Genomic DNA, 16,767 nt, shown 5'->3' on the forward strand with positions numbered 1-16,767 from the left:
AAACCAGAGGCGCTTCTTTCTGTAGGCTCACCGGAATGGCCAGAACTGCGTCAAGAGCTGGCAAGGACGTGGAGTAGTTGTACCTACGTGCCGCTTACGGGGGTGGACGGCGCTTTGGCCGTAAACCTTCTCACCCAGAGATCGTTGAGCCACGCGTGTCACCAAAAGACACGTACAAGCACGTGTGCGTAGCAGCCTGGATCGTGACCGCCTCAAACAAAACAGCCTGGTGTCCATCCGTAGGAAAATTATCTCAGTGGTGGCCTAATCAAAGAGCAGAATTCCAAAAACCACCGGACAGACAGTCTGACGCTCCCTGGGAGAATCTTCTAGTCATTTTGTTTGGGTGAAAGAAGCCAGACACCGGTACCTACTGTATGCTTCCAGTTATGGGAAGTTCAGAAGCTGACCCATGGTGATGGGTATCGAACAGTGGTTACCTCAAGACGTGAAAACGTTACGCATTCAAGATAGGTGCGCTTTCCTGTATTGTGTCACGCCTCGGTTTAAAAGAAAAAAAGAAAGATACTTGGAAGCGGCCAAAAACGTGTCCATTTTTTTAGTCATCCTCTGACCTTCTGAGCATCATTCTTCGTTGTGTATCATGTGAGAAAAGAGGAAGTGTTCCCCCGGCTGCTGCAAACAGTTGTCTTTCCACATCTGCAAGAGTTTTTCTTGCACGTGCAAGATTGAGTGATTAGTCAGCCATTACACTGAACCCGGCTCTGAGGACTCAGTGATCCCTTGTTGAGACTGTTCTCTTGCAGGCGGCTGAGATCCTGGTGGGGACTCCGGGATCCAGTTTGATGAAAGGCCCCAGCTCTGGAATGCCAGAGCCGCACTCCCAGTCGACCTGATACCCGCGTGGCAGGGCGCCCCGGTGGAGGCCTTGGTGCGGGGTTCACATTTAACCCCGCGTCTTCCCGCAGCAGATGGCGTCACAGGACTGGGAAGAGACGTGGCGGAGTTGCGAGTGAAACGGTACAGATGGTGGGTAAAGGAATCCTCCCCGTGCTGACATTGAGAAACCTTTGGTTCGCGATTGGAGCACGTCCATCCGCCTGCTGCTTTGCTGTGGTCACACAGAAGATCAAGCAGGGCACGTAGACTCAGGAAAATAGTCCCATTTTCCTGCTGAAAAAGTTACCTCATCGCAAATACTTTCAAAGATGAAGTTTGGGTAAAAGGCTAACCTGTTTAATGGATGTTTTTGATGTTCATTAACAGAGTTTGAAACTCTGGGGAAAACAACAGTACAACAGTATGGTTCCCCCCGTTGAGACAACTGGGTGAGAAGTGAGACCACCCTCACCCCGGACACCAGCCATGGAGCTCAGGGATCCAGGACCACCCTGAGGCTGGCCAACTCTCTAGGCGGACCCTGAACTCTCAAAGCTGTTAAACTCACAGTTTCAGTTTGTTACAGTGAAAGGACAAAGATTGACATGGGGCCAGAGTCCCAGAGAGTTCTGTGTGCGGGTTTTCCAGCCACTCTCTCCCCCGAGAGTCGCTGACAGCAGACTTCTCCTGGCGGCATTAGGAGACAAGACACGCAGGGCGCTGCCAGCCAAGGAACCCTTAACGTCTAGAGTTTTTATTGGAACTTGTTCACAGAGACACGACTGACCACCCACGTGACTGGCCTCAGGCTCCAGGCCCTCTGTGGTTTGAGCTGACACCACACGACCCATCGCCACTACCCTAAATCGCATTCTTAGACTCTCTGGGCCCGAGGACCCCAGGTAAACAAAGGCAGCCCATCAGGCAGGACATTTCAAGGGCTGAGAGTTCACCTCCCAGGAGCCTAGTGCAAAAACCAGGCCTCTCTTCGGACCAGGTGAAATTCTTAGGGCACGCTTGTCAGGTACCCGGAAGGTTCTGAGGGACCAGCTACTGTGCCACACCAAAGAGAACAAGAACGGAATAAATTTGGAAGTAGCCTAACACACGCTTTCTTGTCTCAGACTGCCAACATAACTCGTTTCCAGAAGGGACCATGAAAGATTTGCATTAAAAATTATTTTTTATTTATTTATTTTATTTTTTTTTACTTTCCAGAACTTTTTAATTAGCTAAATTCTATACTTGAGTTGAACACGAAGCCTGAGGACAGAACGAATCGTTAACAGCTTGGTTCCTCCCGGACACCACAAAGAATAATTACAGGACGTTGTCAGCCTTTGGGTTCACCGTGTCCCGAGTCTGCCTCGGCAGGCAGGAGGCCCTGGTGCTGCGGTTTCCCCCCCAGCGCCTGTGGGAGCTGGGGCCGCGTCTCCACGCAGCCACCTGACAGCAGCGGTTCCTTTGCACCTCTGCTGCTGTGTGTGAGCAGGGTCGCCCTTCTGTTCGTTGGCGTCACTCCAGATGTTGCTTTTGATTACGTACTTCGAGATCTCCCCCAGGTGTATTTAAACACCAGTGCGATCCCATTTGACATTACCTTTGTGCTTCTGCCCTCATCTACCAAAGGTAACCTCCTGATCGAGAAACTTTCGGTCCCTTCGCACCTGTTCCCACTGGGGCTGCCACACCCGTCCCTCCCAAGGCCCCTGTGTCCAGTGTGGCCTGAAGAGGTGTGCCACAGAAACAGAGCCTGAAGATACGTAGGGGCCTGCACCTCTTCCAGGAGAAGAGGAAGAAAAGAGTGTCCTAGGCAAAGGGGACAGGGGACAGCATACGCAGGGGTCCTGAGGTCAAGGGCATGGGCATCCTATGTCCAGAGGAAGCCAAGGAAGGCAAGGGAGCTATAATGGGCCACTCCCATGTTCAGGACCCCACAGGGTCCCTTCTCCTTGGTGCTTGGAAATCTCAAACTGCATCAGGGAACCCTGTAATTAACAGCCAGAATTGGAACCAGAATTAAGAAAGTAAGTTGGAGGGGCACCCGCGTGGCTCAGTCTGTTGAGCGTCCAACTTCAGCTCGGGTCATGATCTCACGGTTTGTGAGTTCGAGCCCCACATCAGGCTCACTGCTCTCAGCACGGGACCTGCTTCAGATCCTCTATCCCGTCTCTCTACCTCCTCACCTGTGCTGTCTCTCTCTCAAAAATAAACGTTAAAGAAAGAACATTGGAGGTAGGGGTTTTCGCTCTAAAATCCAAACATGCAGGGGCACCTGGGTGGCTCAGTTTGTTGAGTGTTCGACTTCGGCTCAGGTCATGATCTCGCGGTTTTGCGAGTTTGAGCCCCTCATCAGGCTCTGTGCTGACAGTTCAGAGTCTGGAGCCTGCTTCAGATTCTGTGTCTCTCTCTCTTTCTGCCCCCCTCCCCAGTCACGCTGTCTCTTTCTCTAAGAAATAATAAAAACATTAAAAAATGTTTGCAAAAAATAAGATCAAATAAGACCAGATGAGTTAGGCACAGGTTCCCGGTCAGGTTGGGACCTTGTCGTGGGGCTCTTTGTGCTGCCAGTTGGTGTCTCCATCCCTTAATCCTTCAGAGGGCATCAGCAGAAGTGAGCCAGGGTATCTGGGCACTGTCTCCAAATGCTGGTCAGCAGGTGTGTGCTCTGGAGTGTGTACTTGATGCCTCGGGGGAGGTTTTAGAGAACTGCATCTGCTGGAAGGAGCCATTTAAGCAGGCAGGCTCCAGAGGACCCTCCATAGAACCTGTGCTCCCCACGGGGGTTTTGAGCTTGACCTTTATCAGCGATAGGGCAGAGTCACAGCTGCTGTAAAGATCACATGCGGAGCAGCGGAGGTGTCAGTGCCAGGTTTCCTGAACTGACCGTACTGATGCCACAGAAGAGGACATCTTTGTTCTTAGGAGATCCCTGCAAGTTACTCACGATGGCTCAGAAAGATGGTGCATGTGTAGAGGCTCCCCCGGCTGAACCTCCCATGGCTGAACCCCGCTGAGCAGCCCCTCTGGGCCCCCTTCCCCCTCTACCCTGCCAAGAGGCAGCAACCCTAAACGGGCCAGAGGGCTTGAAGGTCACAGAGATCTGGGTTCCTCCTCCATGTCCACGTCTCCATTTCCAAGTCCGCAGCACAGAAGGAGAATCCCCTCAATGGGATTATAGAGACCCTGAGCGAGACGTCTCGGGCCAGGCATGCTGCCCGTAAACCAGCCCCGGATCCATGTCAATGGTGAAGGGCCCCGGCCAGAGCCGGGGCAGCAGCCTCAGCCTGGGCCTGGCAGCCACTGCCCAAAACCTGCAGTCATGTTCCCCGTGCCCTCGCAGGAGCCCTGCACCTCCCTGATTAGAATCAAAGAGAAGATGGCTTTCGGAGTTGAAAGGTTTGTACCTTTGATTTGCAAGAAAAACGGGCAGTGTAACAAGCCCCAGGGAAGGTTGTCCCCCCCACTCCCCCCCGAAGGAAGTGTCCCCCCAGGAGAGGTAACTGCAGCTGGTAGCAAGCCCCTCAGGATAGTCCCCTTGTGGCAGAAGAGAGGGTAGCAGACAGCCCTTTGTCTGGAGTCCAAGCTCAGAATGGGTGTGCTCCAGGAGAAGCCAGCCCTCTGCCCATGGGTCCAAGTCTGGGGTCAGCACTTTCTATCTGGCCCCCAGCCCAGAGCCTGTCGTGAGAAACGCTGAGGTGAGATGTCTTCCGAAAAGTACTGATCCCCATCCTCGGGGCCCAGGCCAGGCTGAGTGGAGGCCCAGGCCAGGCTGCGGGCCCAGTGGGGGCTCTAAGCCACGGGAGGATTAGCCCAGGCAGCCTTGCCGCGTTGTGCTGAGTCTGCCCCGTGCAGTTGCACCTGCCCCATTTGTCATCCTGCCGATTCCATCTGAGGCTTCACTCCCTGCTAGTGAGTGGTCATTTCGAAATGGAGCACACCAAAGAAAAGACAACAGTGCAGCTGTCTTAGAAGGGTCTTAAAACTAGAATTACAGGGGCGCCTGGGTGGCTCATTCGGTTAAACGTCTGACTCTTGATGTCAGCTCCGGCCATGATCTCTCAACAGTGAGATCAAGCCCCAAGTCAGGCTCTGTGCTGAGCACGGCGTCTGCTCGGAATTCTCTCTTTCTCTCTATCTCTGTCCCTACGTGGCTCGCGTGTGCACACGCATACATCTGTCTCTCTCTCTCTCTCTCAAAATAAACTTAAAAAAAAAAAAGTAGAGAGGCGCCTGGGTGGCTCAGTTGGTTAAGCGTCTGACTCTTCGTATTGGCTCAGGTCATGATCTTAGTTTGTGGGATCGAGCCCCACATCAGGCTCCACTCTGACAGTGTGGAGCCTGCTGGGGATCCTCTCTCTCCCTCCCCGCCCCTCCCCCACATGTGCACACACCACTCTCTCTCGGCACAAATAAACATTAAAATATTTTTTAAAAAAAACTAGAATTACATACAAGCTCAAAAAAGGACAGGTACACTGGACTCCAGAAAGAAGTAGATCGGGGTGAACAGTCCCACCCTCTGCTTCCCTCAGAATCCCGTGTCAGATCCTTCTTTCTTTTTTTTCTTTTTTCTTTTTTTTTTTTTTTTTTAAGTTTATCAGAGCAAGCTGAGGAAGAGCAGAGAGAGCGAGCGAGGGAGAATCCCAGGCAGGCTCCACACGGTCAGTATGGAGCCTGATGTGGGGCCTGTGTGAGATCCTTCTAAAGTGCTCATGCATTTCAGCAATATGTTCCTTCTCTATGCAGGGAAAATAATAAAGAAATGGTCTTGGGGAGCCTGGGTGGCTCAGTCGGTTAAGCAGCTGACTTCAGCTCAGGTCACGATCTCGCAGTTTATGAGTCTGAGCCCCGCATCCAGCTCCTTGCAGACAGCTCAGAGCCTGGAGCCCATTCTGTGTCCTCCCCTGCTTGCACTCTGTCTCTCTCTGTCTCTTAAAAACGAATAAGTGTTAAAAAAAAAAAAAATTAAAAACATGAGATACAGGTTTTGTCGAACTATATTAAGAGACATGTGCCCCCAGGTATGTCGTTGGCTCATTTGAAACCGAGCTCATCAGACACTTAATCAGCATCATAACCTACAGCCAGTCTTGGCCTTGGCACGTGCACCCTGAAATAAAGCTTCCCCCGGTCCTGGCTACTGGGAGAGTGCGGAGGGCACAGGACCGATGGCCTGTAGACCATTGTTCTCAGTGGACTCGTTGCTGAACATCATTTCCTTTCGTTGGTGCTGGAATCAGAATCACTTGTGTGCCACGCGGCCCTAAGACCCAACGCTGAGATTACCCTTTCGGGGGGTACACGTGGCAGGTGGAGGCTCTTCATAAATTTTTGTAGTGTGGCAACAGACTGAACCTAGAAAGCGACTCTACTGATCAAGTAAATGAATACGTTCAAATCATTCCACTTTCAAATTTTGTTTATGGAATACCTTTTTTTCCCTTAATGTTTATGTATTTATTTTGAAAGAGAGATTGAATTCCATGCAGGCTTCTCCACCCCATGCAGGCTCAACACAGAGCCCAATATGGGGCTCAGTCTGAAGAACCGTGAGATACGACCTGAGCCAAAACCAAAAGTCAGACGTTTAACCGACCGAGTCACCCAGGCGTCCCTGTGGAATACCTTCTGAGATCGTTTCCCATGAATTGTCTACAGCTAAATCAGTTCTGATTTTTGTTTTAATTAAAAAAAAAAAAAAAAAAAAAAACTTTTTAAGGTGTGTATATTGTGAGAGAAAGAACACTCACGAGCTGGGAAGGGGCAGAGAGAGAGAATCCCAAGCAGTCCCCGAGCTGTCTGCACAGAGCCCAACGTGGGGCTCGAACTCATGAACTGGGAGACCATGGCCTGAGCCAGAAGCAAGAGTCAGACGCTCAAACAACAGTCACCCAGATGCCCCTGCAGCTAAATCGGTTTTGAAACACCTGAGCTCCTCTTATCCAGGACCTTGTAGGCTCGGTTAACTGATGGAGGGTCCAAGGAGAACATGGTCCCGGGGCTTAAAGATGTCACAGGAAAATGGTCTGAACTCGACTCTGGGAAGGCAAGCAGGGCTGAGGGCCAGAGAGGGAGTACTTCCTGGCAGATCTGGACCACTTCTATACTGGCCTAGAAGGATCTACCTTGGGTACCACCTTTGGTTGATTGCTTGTGAAGTCTGGCCCACCAGCTGTATGTGTATCACCTGTGAATTAGGAATGCTATTTTTAGATGATTTTGGAAATTTCAAAAAAGAATATTATTCCATGGCATATAATTCTATGAAATTCAAATTTCATTGTTCATAACGGAAGTGGTGGTGGAACACAGCCAAAGCTCACTTTTCTGCGTGTTGTCTGTGGCCACTTTCGTGCAACAGTGGCAGGAACTGAGTAGTTGTGACAGAGACGGCATGGCCCACAAAACCTAAAAGATTTATACCCAATGGGTGGGTTGCAGAAAAAGTTTGCTGACCCATGATTTCGAGCAGTGTACGGGAAAGGGTGGGAGAAGTCCCCGACTTAGTCCGGGGGGGTGTGTGCCCAAGCCCTGCCTGCCACCAGCTCTCAAAGCCTCTCTGGTGTTCCAGTCTGTTAGGGATATGGATGGACGATGTCTTTGATGCAGAGAGGTCGCGGTTCTATCCTTTTGGGGGGCAGTGGGGTTCCCGGTAGTTGGTGCCAGTCTTTTCCGGAACAGGGCGGTATATAGATGACCGTGCGGTGTTGGGGCGACGAAACACTCTTATTCCGAGCTGACCTTCGTCATAGCCGAGTTTGAACCCTGCTCCTTGGCCCTGAGGCTTTCACCCCAGTCTGTTTCTTTCATTCGGCTAACATTGAGTTCCTGCTGTGTACCAGGCTTCGTTCCAGGTGCCAGAGATAGAGCAGCAAATAAAACGGCGAGGTCACTGCCCTCATGGCCCGTGTTCTAGTTCAGTGAGGACACAGACACACAGGATCTGGTAGGGTGGAATGACCACTGCTCCAGGTGACTGGCTTCATCTCTAATTCTGTAAAAGGGTTAAATTGTCCGGCGCTCCTGGGCGGCTCAGTTGGTTAAGCGTCTGACTCTTGGTTCGGCTCAGGTCATGATCTTGCAGTTCTGAGTTCGAGCCACACATCAGGCTCTGTGTTGACAGTGCAGAGCCTGCTTGGGGTTCTCTCTCTCCCCCTCTCTCTGCCCCTCCCCTGCTCAATCTCTCTGTCTCTCTCAAAATAAATAAACTTTAAAAAAAAAAAGGAAAGAAAGAAAAACATTGAATTGTCAGCGTTTCTCGAAGAAGACGCAATACCTGTGTGACAGGGCAAGAGAAACACCAAGTGCAAAAGGAAGTATTGGTAAGTCAGAATTTGATTGAAAGTTAGGTCCATTCACCAGAAGACACCATCGAGAGAATGAGAAGACACGCCACAGACTGGAAAAGGTGTTTGCGGTGAACCTGTCCAGCAAAGGCCGCTCTGGGGGAGGAGAAAGATGTGACAGGCAGTGCGGAGAGAGGTTGCCGGTGACCATTCCGCCCGTGAAAGGGTGCCCGGCCTCACTGCCCGTCAAGGGACCATGAGTTAAAACCACAGGGAGATACCGGTTCACAGCCGGGTTGTAGAAGAGCCACGCCGAGGAGGGCTGACCGTGAGCGCAGCAGACAGGATGAGAACAGCCCATCTGCTGCCGAAAAAGGCAGCGGGGGGCCCTGTCCCCCCACCCGTATCTCCTGAAGCTGAACGCCCCCTACCCTGCTGTCAGGCATTTCCGGCTCCAGGCGTATTCCCCAAAGAAGTGCAAGGCAGACACTCGGACGTGAGTGTCTGCAGCCACCTGCTTCATGATACCCGGAACCGCCACTGCCCAGGTCCCAGCCAGCAGCACATAGACAGGCGGACCGTGTGGCACGTGCCAGAGGGACAAATCTGACAGCGATGAGGGAGGCGGCCAGAACTGGGAGCTTACCATGCGTGATCCCGTAACAGCAAGTTCAAGAAGAGGTCAAGCCCACCCAGGTCCCAAGCATCTGGCAGCCTGACACACCTGAAGATCTGTGCCTTTGTCTTACGTCTCCATCATTCTTTTCCTTCTTTTTTTTTTTTTTTTTTTTTTTCAAGTTTATTTATTTTGGGAGGGAGAGTGGGGGAGGGGCAGAGAGAGAGAATCCAAGCAGGCTCCGCACTGCCAGCACAGAGCCCCATGCAGGATTCGAACCCACGAACTGCGAGATCATGACCCGAGCTGAAATCAGAGTCGGATGCTTAAACGACTGAGCCACCCAGGCGCCCCTCCATCATTCTTTTTTATTACACTATGTGAGGGGACCTGGGTGCGGGTCAGAGAACTGAAGGCTGCAGCTGGGTCTCCCTGAGAGCGGTGGCTTTGATGATTCTGAGGAGGTGGAGAGAAAGACGCTGATGTTAGAGGCCACGGACAGCCCACACTGGAGGGACAAGCTGCCACCAGAAGGACTTTGGGTTTTATGCTCAGGGAGGTAGGCAGCTGTGACTTGTCTACCTCTAATGCAGACGTGAGGAAGGCTCTTGGCCCCCAGCCTGCCGCCGCAGTCATGGTGGCAGGGCAGGGGTCTCCAGAGGACTCCTGAGGATAAAAAATGACATCTCGGGGCTTTGGGGATTTCCAAAAGGTCTTTGCTATTCGAGAGAGGGTGTCTTTAAAAGTCCCCCGTCGTCCTGGTGCGCTGTCCCTCTGTCACATGCTCCCAATCCCAGGCCATCCGCACTCAGAGCTCACTGCACCAGAGAAACATTAGGCAGGGTGGCCAAGCGGACCTTTATTCTCAGTGGCGCCATTATTCTAGAGGTTTGTAAGACGGCCCCGTTGCTCGTTGTCCTTTCCTTTCTCCAGCAATTTCTTAGCCCAGCGGAGGAGAGAGGGTTTTATTACAAAACTTTTTTGCACTGTATTCCAGCGCTAGAGTCCTGCCTCGTGAGCTCCTTCGAGGGCCACGCGCGTGCCAAGGCTCAGCCACCATCCTGGATGCCACCAGTGAGCACATGTGGCCGACGGAGCCCAGCCCTCACGCCCCGTGCGGCACAGTCTCCACACCCAGTAGCGCGCTGCAGAGTGAATCTTGCGGGTCAATTGGCGTCTCTAAAAAGTGAAATGGAGAAAACTTCAGTCTGTCTCACTGAGGAAGGGAGTCCCTTGTGCGAGAGAAATGCCGTTAGTGTGTCTGACCGTTCTGTCTGTCAGCATGAGAAGGAAGAGCTCTTAGGAGGTTACAGGGGAGATCGCGGGATGCGTGCAGGTTGGTGGGCGGTGGGCTGCGGCTCAGGTCTGCCTGGGCCAAGGAGAGCTCCCAGGGCCTCCTGATACCTCCTGGCGTTTTTGGAGTTGATGCGAACAAGCTCCCGTTCTCTGTGGCCAAACCACCCCCGGCCATTTCCAGGAGAGGGGAAGCCTGCGACTCCAGGCAGGGGCCCACGGCCTGGGAACGACGGCCCGCGGGTGGCTTGCCCTCCCCTATCTGTGACCCGCTGGACCCAGTATGGGGCAGGACGTGGCTAAACGCTCAGCCCGGAAGGAAGGGGGAGGCTGGCATGCGCTGAGCGTAAGCACCCCCGCTTGGCACAACTTGAAGGACGGGCTGGAAGGCGGAGGCCCGAGGCGGGCTGCGTCTGGGCACGGCTTGCCGAGCCTCCCACCTCCACGTGCTCGTTGCAGCAGTTGGAATAACAGTTTGGGGAGAACGTGTATGTCAAGTGCCCAGCCCAGAGCAAGGACCAAATGTCCCGTGTCTAGAGTACAAAAGGTGCAGGGACTGGATTCCAGCTCTTGTCTGTCGGGCCTGCACCTCAGGAGACCCCAGCCGCGGGAGGCGGGCCAGGGCACTCATGAGGCACAGGAACCCAAATGGGCAAAAAGCTTCCAGAATCCCAGCCTCAGGGAAGCTGTCTTGGCAAAGCTGCTGCTTTTCTTTTTTTTTTAACGTTAGATTTATTTTTGAGCGAGAGAGCCAGAGTGTGGGCGGGGGAGGGGGCAGAGAGAAGGAGGCACAGAGTCTGAAGCAGGCTTCAGGTTCTGAGTTGTCAGCACAGAGCCCGACGCAGGGCTCGAACTCACAGATCGCGAGATCGTGACCTGAGCTGAAGTCGGACGTCCAACCGACGGAGTCCCCCAGGCACCCCAAACAAAGCCACTGCTCAACGCAGTTGTGACGTTGGGAGCATCCAGCAGCAAAACCCAAAACGCAATCGTGCTGGTACTACTGATTTCCAGAATAGTAAACAAAAAGGAGAACGGGGTGCGTTCAGTATGTGCAGACAGCAGGCTGGAGAGGGTGGGCTGCTCTGTCCTTCTAGAACTCTCTTGAAAAGAAGAGAGGAAGTGCTCATGAGGAGGCCACAGTTGCCAGGAGCCAAAGGGCCTCAGCCTGCCGGCAGCACTGAGACCCGGTCGTCCATCTCACAGAGGTGACTTTGAAAAAGCCAAGTTGCTAAGCAGTCGGAAAGGATCCCAGGCCAGGGGCCAGACACTTGGGTGGTGGGACCCAGATGAAACCACAGCCAGCGTGTGTGGGGTCCTAGGTGACGAGAGAGGACCTGCAGAGCAGGGCCTCGACCAGGTCACCGGCTCCCTGGGTCCCACGAGCCAGGGTCCCTGTCCTCCAGGGCTGACAGAGCAGAAGGGGAGACTGAGCTCCTGAGAGTTGACTTCTCCCATCTGCCAGTCCTTGACATGCCTGCTCCCTCCCTCCTCAGGCAGGCCCCAGGAGTGCTGTCCCTCCGAGCTCCTGTCCCCAGACAGAGCCAGGCGTGGGCATGGCACAGCCTGGTGGCCAAGTGCATGGCTCCCCCAAAGGCGAGGCCCAGGAGACGAGACCCCACCACACCTCAGGGCCGCTCAGGATGCGGCTTTCCTCTGCTCCCCTGTGGAAAACCAGCACTTTCCCAATAGCAAGCACCAGTAAACTGCTTTTGTCTTCTGTTAGCGTCTTTCCAGGGGGCATCCCCTGGACGGGTTTTTGCTAAATTCTCTGAAATTCACTGCAACATAAGCAGATTTTTGTATCATACATAATTATAATTGTGATTCTGCTTCTTTCGAGTGCCAAGGCTTTTACGGTATTTGGCGACATTTCCTTCAGGGGCAGGGAGGATTGGGGTAAGGGCAGAGGCTGGATTCAGATGCATCCCCGGCCTCTCTGTGCATGGTCGCCTCTCGAGAGAATGTTTCAGAACTCACAGGAAATCACTCCTGCACGCATCGACTCTCTCACCCTTTTTGTCCTCAAACAATGGGTGTTGGCCAAGTGGGGGCTCTCCCAGCAGGCGGGGCCTGTGAGTGACGCCCACTGTGTCCCGCCTTGCAGTAGTAGTGGACGTCAGCTCAGCGAGGTGTTCATCCAGCTGCCGTCCCGCAAGGAACTGCCCGAGTACTACGAGCTCATCCGCAAGCCTGTGGACTTCAAGAAGATAAAGGTAACCCTGGCGTGGGATGTGGGAACTGGGGTTTCTCTGCAGGGATGTGCCTACATTAGTGTTTGGGGGGTCTGACCCAGTACCTTCCATGGGCACCCCCCTCTGGGAGCTACGGGGAGTGTGTGAGACATGACCAGGAGCAAACTGGGCAGAACCCAGACCGCCTGACCAGGGACCCAGTCATGGGCTCTTGGGGTTCCTCGTGGCCTCAAGAGACCCGTAGTGCAGGTTGGGGGAGAGGGTCCCACGGTCGTGTCGGTGGGCAGCCAGCGTTTGGGGCTCCTTCAGGATCACCCACGGCCTGGGCTTTGGCCAGGCAGCTCTTGTGTTCAGTGGGCCTGAGCGTCCGAGTCTAAACAGAGTCACCCGGAAGACTGGGCCGTGACCACGTGAGGCAGAGGGATTCCCGGCCCCAGGGTCCCTGGGCACAAGGCAGATTCCCAAGGTAAGGCTGCTTCTCGAACCCTGCCCGCAGGAGCGCATCCGCAACCACAAGTATCGCAGCCTCAATGACCTGGAGAAGGACGTCATGCTGCTGTGCCAGAACGCTCAGACCTTCAACCTGGAGGGCTCCCTGGTGAGGAGGCGCCTGGGGCAGAGGGCAGCCGCTCCTAGCTCTGGCCACCTTCACAGCTAGGCCCAAGCCAGCCTGCCCTTCGCTCCATTTTGAATTGACTGATTTAAAAAAAAAAAAAAAAAAAAAAAATTCCTGGGGAGCCTGGGTGGGTCAGTCAGTTAAACGTCTGACTCTTGATCTGGGCTCAGGTCTTGATCTCACAGTTTGTGAGTAAGAGCCCCACATTGATTGGGCTCTGTGCTGACAGCATGGAGACTGCTTGGTATTCTCTTTCTCCCTCTTTCTCTGCCCTTCTTTGACTCGTGCTCGTGAGCTCTCTCTCTCTCTCTTGCTCTCTCGCTCTCAAAGTAAATAAAAACTTTTTAAAAATTCCCAACAACTTTGAATATTTTGCCAATTATAAAAGCAATGTAGGGGTGCCTGGGTGGCTCAATCAGTTAAGCGTCTCACTCTGGATTTTGGCTCAGGTCACGGTCTCATAGTTTTTGAATTTGAGCCCCAAGTTGGGCTCTGCCCTGACAGTGCAGAGCCTACTTATGATTCATTCTCTCTCTCTCTCTCTCTCTCTCTCTCTCTCTCTGCCCCTCCCCTGCTCTTGCACTCTCTCTCTCTCAAAATAAATAAACGTAAAAAAAAAAAAAAGGCAACGTATTCCTTACTAAAAGGCGCAAAGAGAATAACAAGCAGATCAGAGGAAATAAACTCAGTCCCGTCCATCCAGGATGACCCTATGAGCAATCCAGTGTACGCGTTGAATTTTATTTTGAATTCACTAGGGACTCCCTTGAAAGGAATTGTGTAGATACGTTCTTTCCTGCAATGAGATTAACATACACATACAACCTCACGTTAGCAAACTGTTCCTAAGTGTGTCTAGGGTAGATGCCTCCTGGAAAAGGGATTTTACACTCCTCTAAGTTTGGGGGAAACACTGCCTTAGACAAGGGACATGTGTTTCCAGCGCCTTGAAAAGCAAATGCTCTCTGGGATTCTTCAGAGGGAGGAAGGAACCTGTAGCTGTTCCTAAACTGACACACCCACCCTTTTCTCCGGGGCCATTTCATAAGCCTCCTGTTCTCTCAGGAACTGGTTGGGAAAGGGTTACTGAGATGACCCTCTACCCTGTACAGGCTGTCCTTGCCAGAGGGCAGGGCCCGTGGCCCCAGCTCACTCAAACCCCACGTCTCCTTCCAGATCTACGAAGATTCCATTGTCCTGCAGTCAGTGTTCACCAGTGTGCGGCAGAAAATTGAAAAAGAGGACGACAGTGAGGGCGAGGAGAGCGAGGAGGAGGAGGAAGGCGAGGAGGAAGGCTCCGAGTCTGAGTGTGAGTCCCCGAGGTGGGTGGTGTGGCAAGCCAACGTCACAGCCAGGCAGCCCCCGGCCGCCCCTGGCTCGGCTTGCCGTTCTCTCCCCAGCTCACGTCTGTCTTTCTTTTCCCCCCACTTTCTGGTCCCTCCCCCAGCCCGCTCTGTCAAAGTGAAGATCAAGCTCGGCCGGAAGGAGAAGGCACAAGATAGGCTGAAGGGGGGCCGACGGCGACCGAGCCGCGGATCCCGGGCCAAGCCGGTGGTGAGCGATGATGACAGTGAAGAGGAGCAGGAGGAGGTGAGCCCCCGGAGCCCCGGCCTGAGCAGGAGCAGGTAGCCAGTGGCAGTTGGGTCTTGGGAGATGCGTCCCCATGCCAGATCCAAGACCTCTGGCACAGCCTTGGGAGGGTCAGTGCTCTAATAGCCCCCGCCCCACAGATGGGAAGGCTGAGGCTTAGGATCGTACATGGCCACATAGCTCGAGACCCAAGTCTGTGCGACTTGGGCAGCGTTGCCTCTCCAGCGTTGCCGCCATGCTGAGGCCAGGGATGCCGGGTTTGTATCGGGGGTGGGGTCAGGAGACGCTGGGGTTGAAGATGCCACCAGCCTGTCCCCCGTCTGTCTTTCTGAGCAGACGCAGCACCCTCGGTCGCAGAGGCTTTCAGCAGGCCCTTGCCCTGTGTAATCTATGGGGAACACCCTGAGGCCTCCGCTCGTGGCTCCGTTCCGGCCTATGTAGGATGATCTCCCAAGAATGGTAGTGGATAAAAACAAAAACAAAAATGCCATGATCTGAAATTACAAGACCCGTGAGCGCTGCCACGAGTGGAATGTCGGTGCCGCGTTCCCTCCGCGTTGGGGAGAAGCTATGGGAGCATCCAGCCCACAGTGGGCATTTTTGTGGACATGGGGGGCTGGCAGACCCACCCGCTGGGTTCAGCTATGCTTTGCCCTCTGGCTGTGGCCGGGATGTTCAGCCCTTCCCTGGGCTGGGACCTGGGATGTTCACTTCACTTTTGAGCCTCAGTTTCCACTTCCACAAAGCAGGGAGGTCAGGAGGATTACGTGGTGCTTGGCCCAGCGAAACTGCCTCAGAGCCCTTTCATCGTTGCTATTTTTCTCAGGCCATTTTCAAGGATAGCAGCAAAAACTGCTACCTCAGAGTAAATCTGACTGTAGACATACATGACGACCTTATGAGGAGGACATTAGTGGTGTCCTGAACATGGAGGGCTGGCCTGTGTTTCTGGAGAGGAGGGTCTGGGCTGTAAAGCTCCCCATCTGCCCATCCGGATCCAGCAAAGCGTTTTGTGGCCCTTGCCAAGCTGTTTAAACCGTTCACACAAAAGAGCAGACCTCTTACGTAACCAAGGTGGTTTTGATGCCACAGGTCGGGGGCACAGGGATAGGCACACGGTGGTGGGAGGAAGCAGAGAAGGCCCAGCGAGCCTCCCAGATTTCGAGGAAGAGTCGATGGAGGCGCGGGGGCCAGTCCTTGGGAGCAAATGACATTGAGATTTGGCCGTGGCAGTGGCAGTGAAGCCAAAGGGTGCCCCGCCCCTGGCCTCACACCCAGCCAAGGCTGTTCAGTTCCCGAACGTGCTTAGAGCCCAGGTAGGCCCCGGGGGAGGGGACAGGTGCCCTCAGCTGCAGGGCTGACTTGTGCTCTCTCCTGCTGTCCCCCTCCAGGACCGCTCAGGAAGTGGCAGCGAGGAAGACTGAGTCCCAACATTCCAGAGTCTCGACCCCGGGCCCCTGGTTCCAGGGCCGAGGCGGCGTAGCCCTTAGCAGTAACGGGTAGCAGCAGATGTAGTTTCAGACTTGGGGGAAACTGTATAAACGAAAATCTTCCATATTTATACGGCAGAGAAGATGTAGGACTGTTTGTGTCTGGCCCCGTCCCGGCATCAGTAGCGTTTGTAACAGCATTAACTGTTTAAAACAAGAAAAAAAAAAAAAAAGAATTACGAATTGGGGAACACGCGACACCTGGTTGTCTTTCCTTTCCCGGCAGTACTGTTGCGGCCGCAGTTTGGAATCACTGTAGTTTAAGCCGTGGATGCATGTTTTTGTAGCCGTCCACTCCTTGTACTGTATTTTATCGGACAGGTCAGACTCGCCGGGGCCGGGGTCCGCAGGCCCGGCGGGGGTATGTCAGTGTCACTGGATGTCAAACAGTAATAAATTAAACAGATGAGAAAACTCACAGCCTTGCCTTCCGGTGGACTCATTCCCTGCTCCCTGCATGGTGGTGAATGCCTTGGGGGCGTGGGGGGGTGGGAGGGCGCCTCGCCTCAGCCAGGGCCCTGTCCTCCCATCACCAGATCCCACAGGACCCACTCCACAGGGAGGACACCGAGGCCCAGGCGGAGGAGAAGGACTTGCGCAGTCCTCATACCATCAGATCTGCAGCTCAGGCTCCCGGAGCAGACAGCTCAGGGCCTTCCCTCCCCGCCTGCAGCCAAGGCGCGGCCGGCAAGACAGCCATGTAAATGGGCAGGTGCCACACAGAGGCCCGGGCTGTTACCTGGGAAGTCCAGGGCATTGTGGGAGCCCAGATCATCAAAGAGAGCTCCCAAGTCCAGAATTTACGTTGTTCTTTTCTATGCTTTTTGTCTCTTGATTA

At 53.8% G+C, this 16,767-nt stretch overlaps 1 protein-coding gene across 12 annotated transcripts in view; it reads left to right on the forward strand.

Moving 5' to 3' along the window:
* SMARCA4 (SWI/SNF related, matrix associated, actin dependent regulator of chromatin, subfamily a, member 4) overlaps positions 1 to 16,767 on the forward strand; it is a 94,792-nt gene that overhangs the window by 75,030 nt on the left and 2,995 nt on the right. For 7 of the 12 annotated variants that reach the window (XM_045491898.1, XM_045491901.1, XM_045491906.1 and 4 more), the window contains 5 exons: positions 12,146 to 12,254; positions 12,730 to 12,831; positions 14,026 to 14,158; positions 14,297 to 14,439; positions 15,831 to 16,347. In XM_045491898.1, the coding sequence (XP_045347854.1) occupies positions 12,146 to 12,254; positions 12,730 to 12,831; positions 14,026 to 14,158; positions 14,297 to 14,439; positions 15,831 to 15,863 (520 nt within the window). In that variant the 3' untranslated portion in view covers positions 15,864 to 16,347. Of the gene's footprint in view, positions 1 to 9,966; positions 9,974 to 12,145; positions 12,255 to 12,729; positions 12,832 to 14,025; positions 14,159 to 14,296; positions 14,440 to 15,830; positions 16,348 to 16,767 lie in introns of those variants that run through there. The other 5 variants (XM_045491907.1, XM_045491899.1, XM_045491902.1 and 2 more) reach the window with 2 other exon arrangements.

The sequence above is a fragment of the Leopardus geoffroyi genome, chromosome A2 (genome assembly GCF_018350155.1).
Source record: "Leopardus geoffroyi isolate Oge1 chromosome A2, O.geoffroyi_Oge1_pat1.0, whole genome shotgun sequence".
Taxonomy (NCBI): Eukaryota; Metazoa; Chordata; class Mammalia; order Carnivora; family Felidae; genus Leopardus; species Leopardus geoffroyi.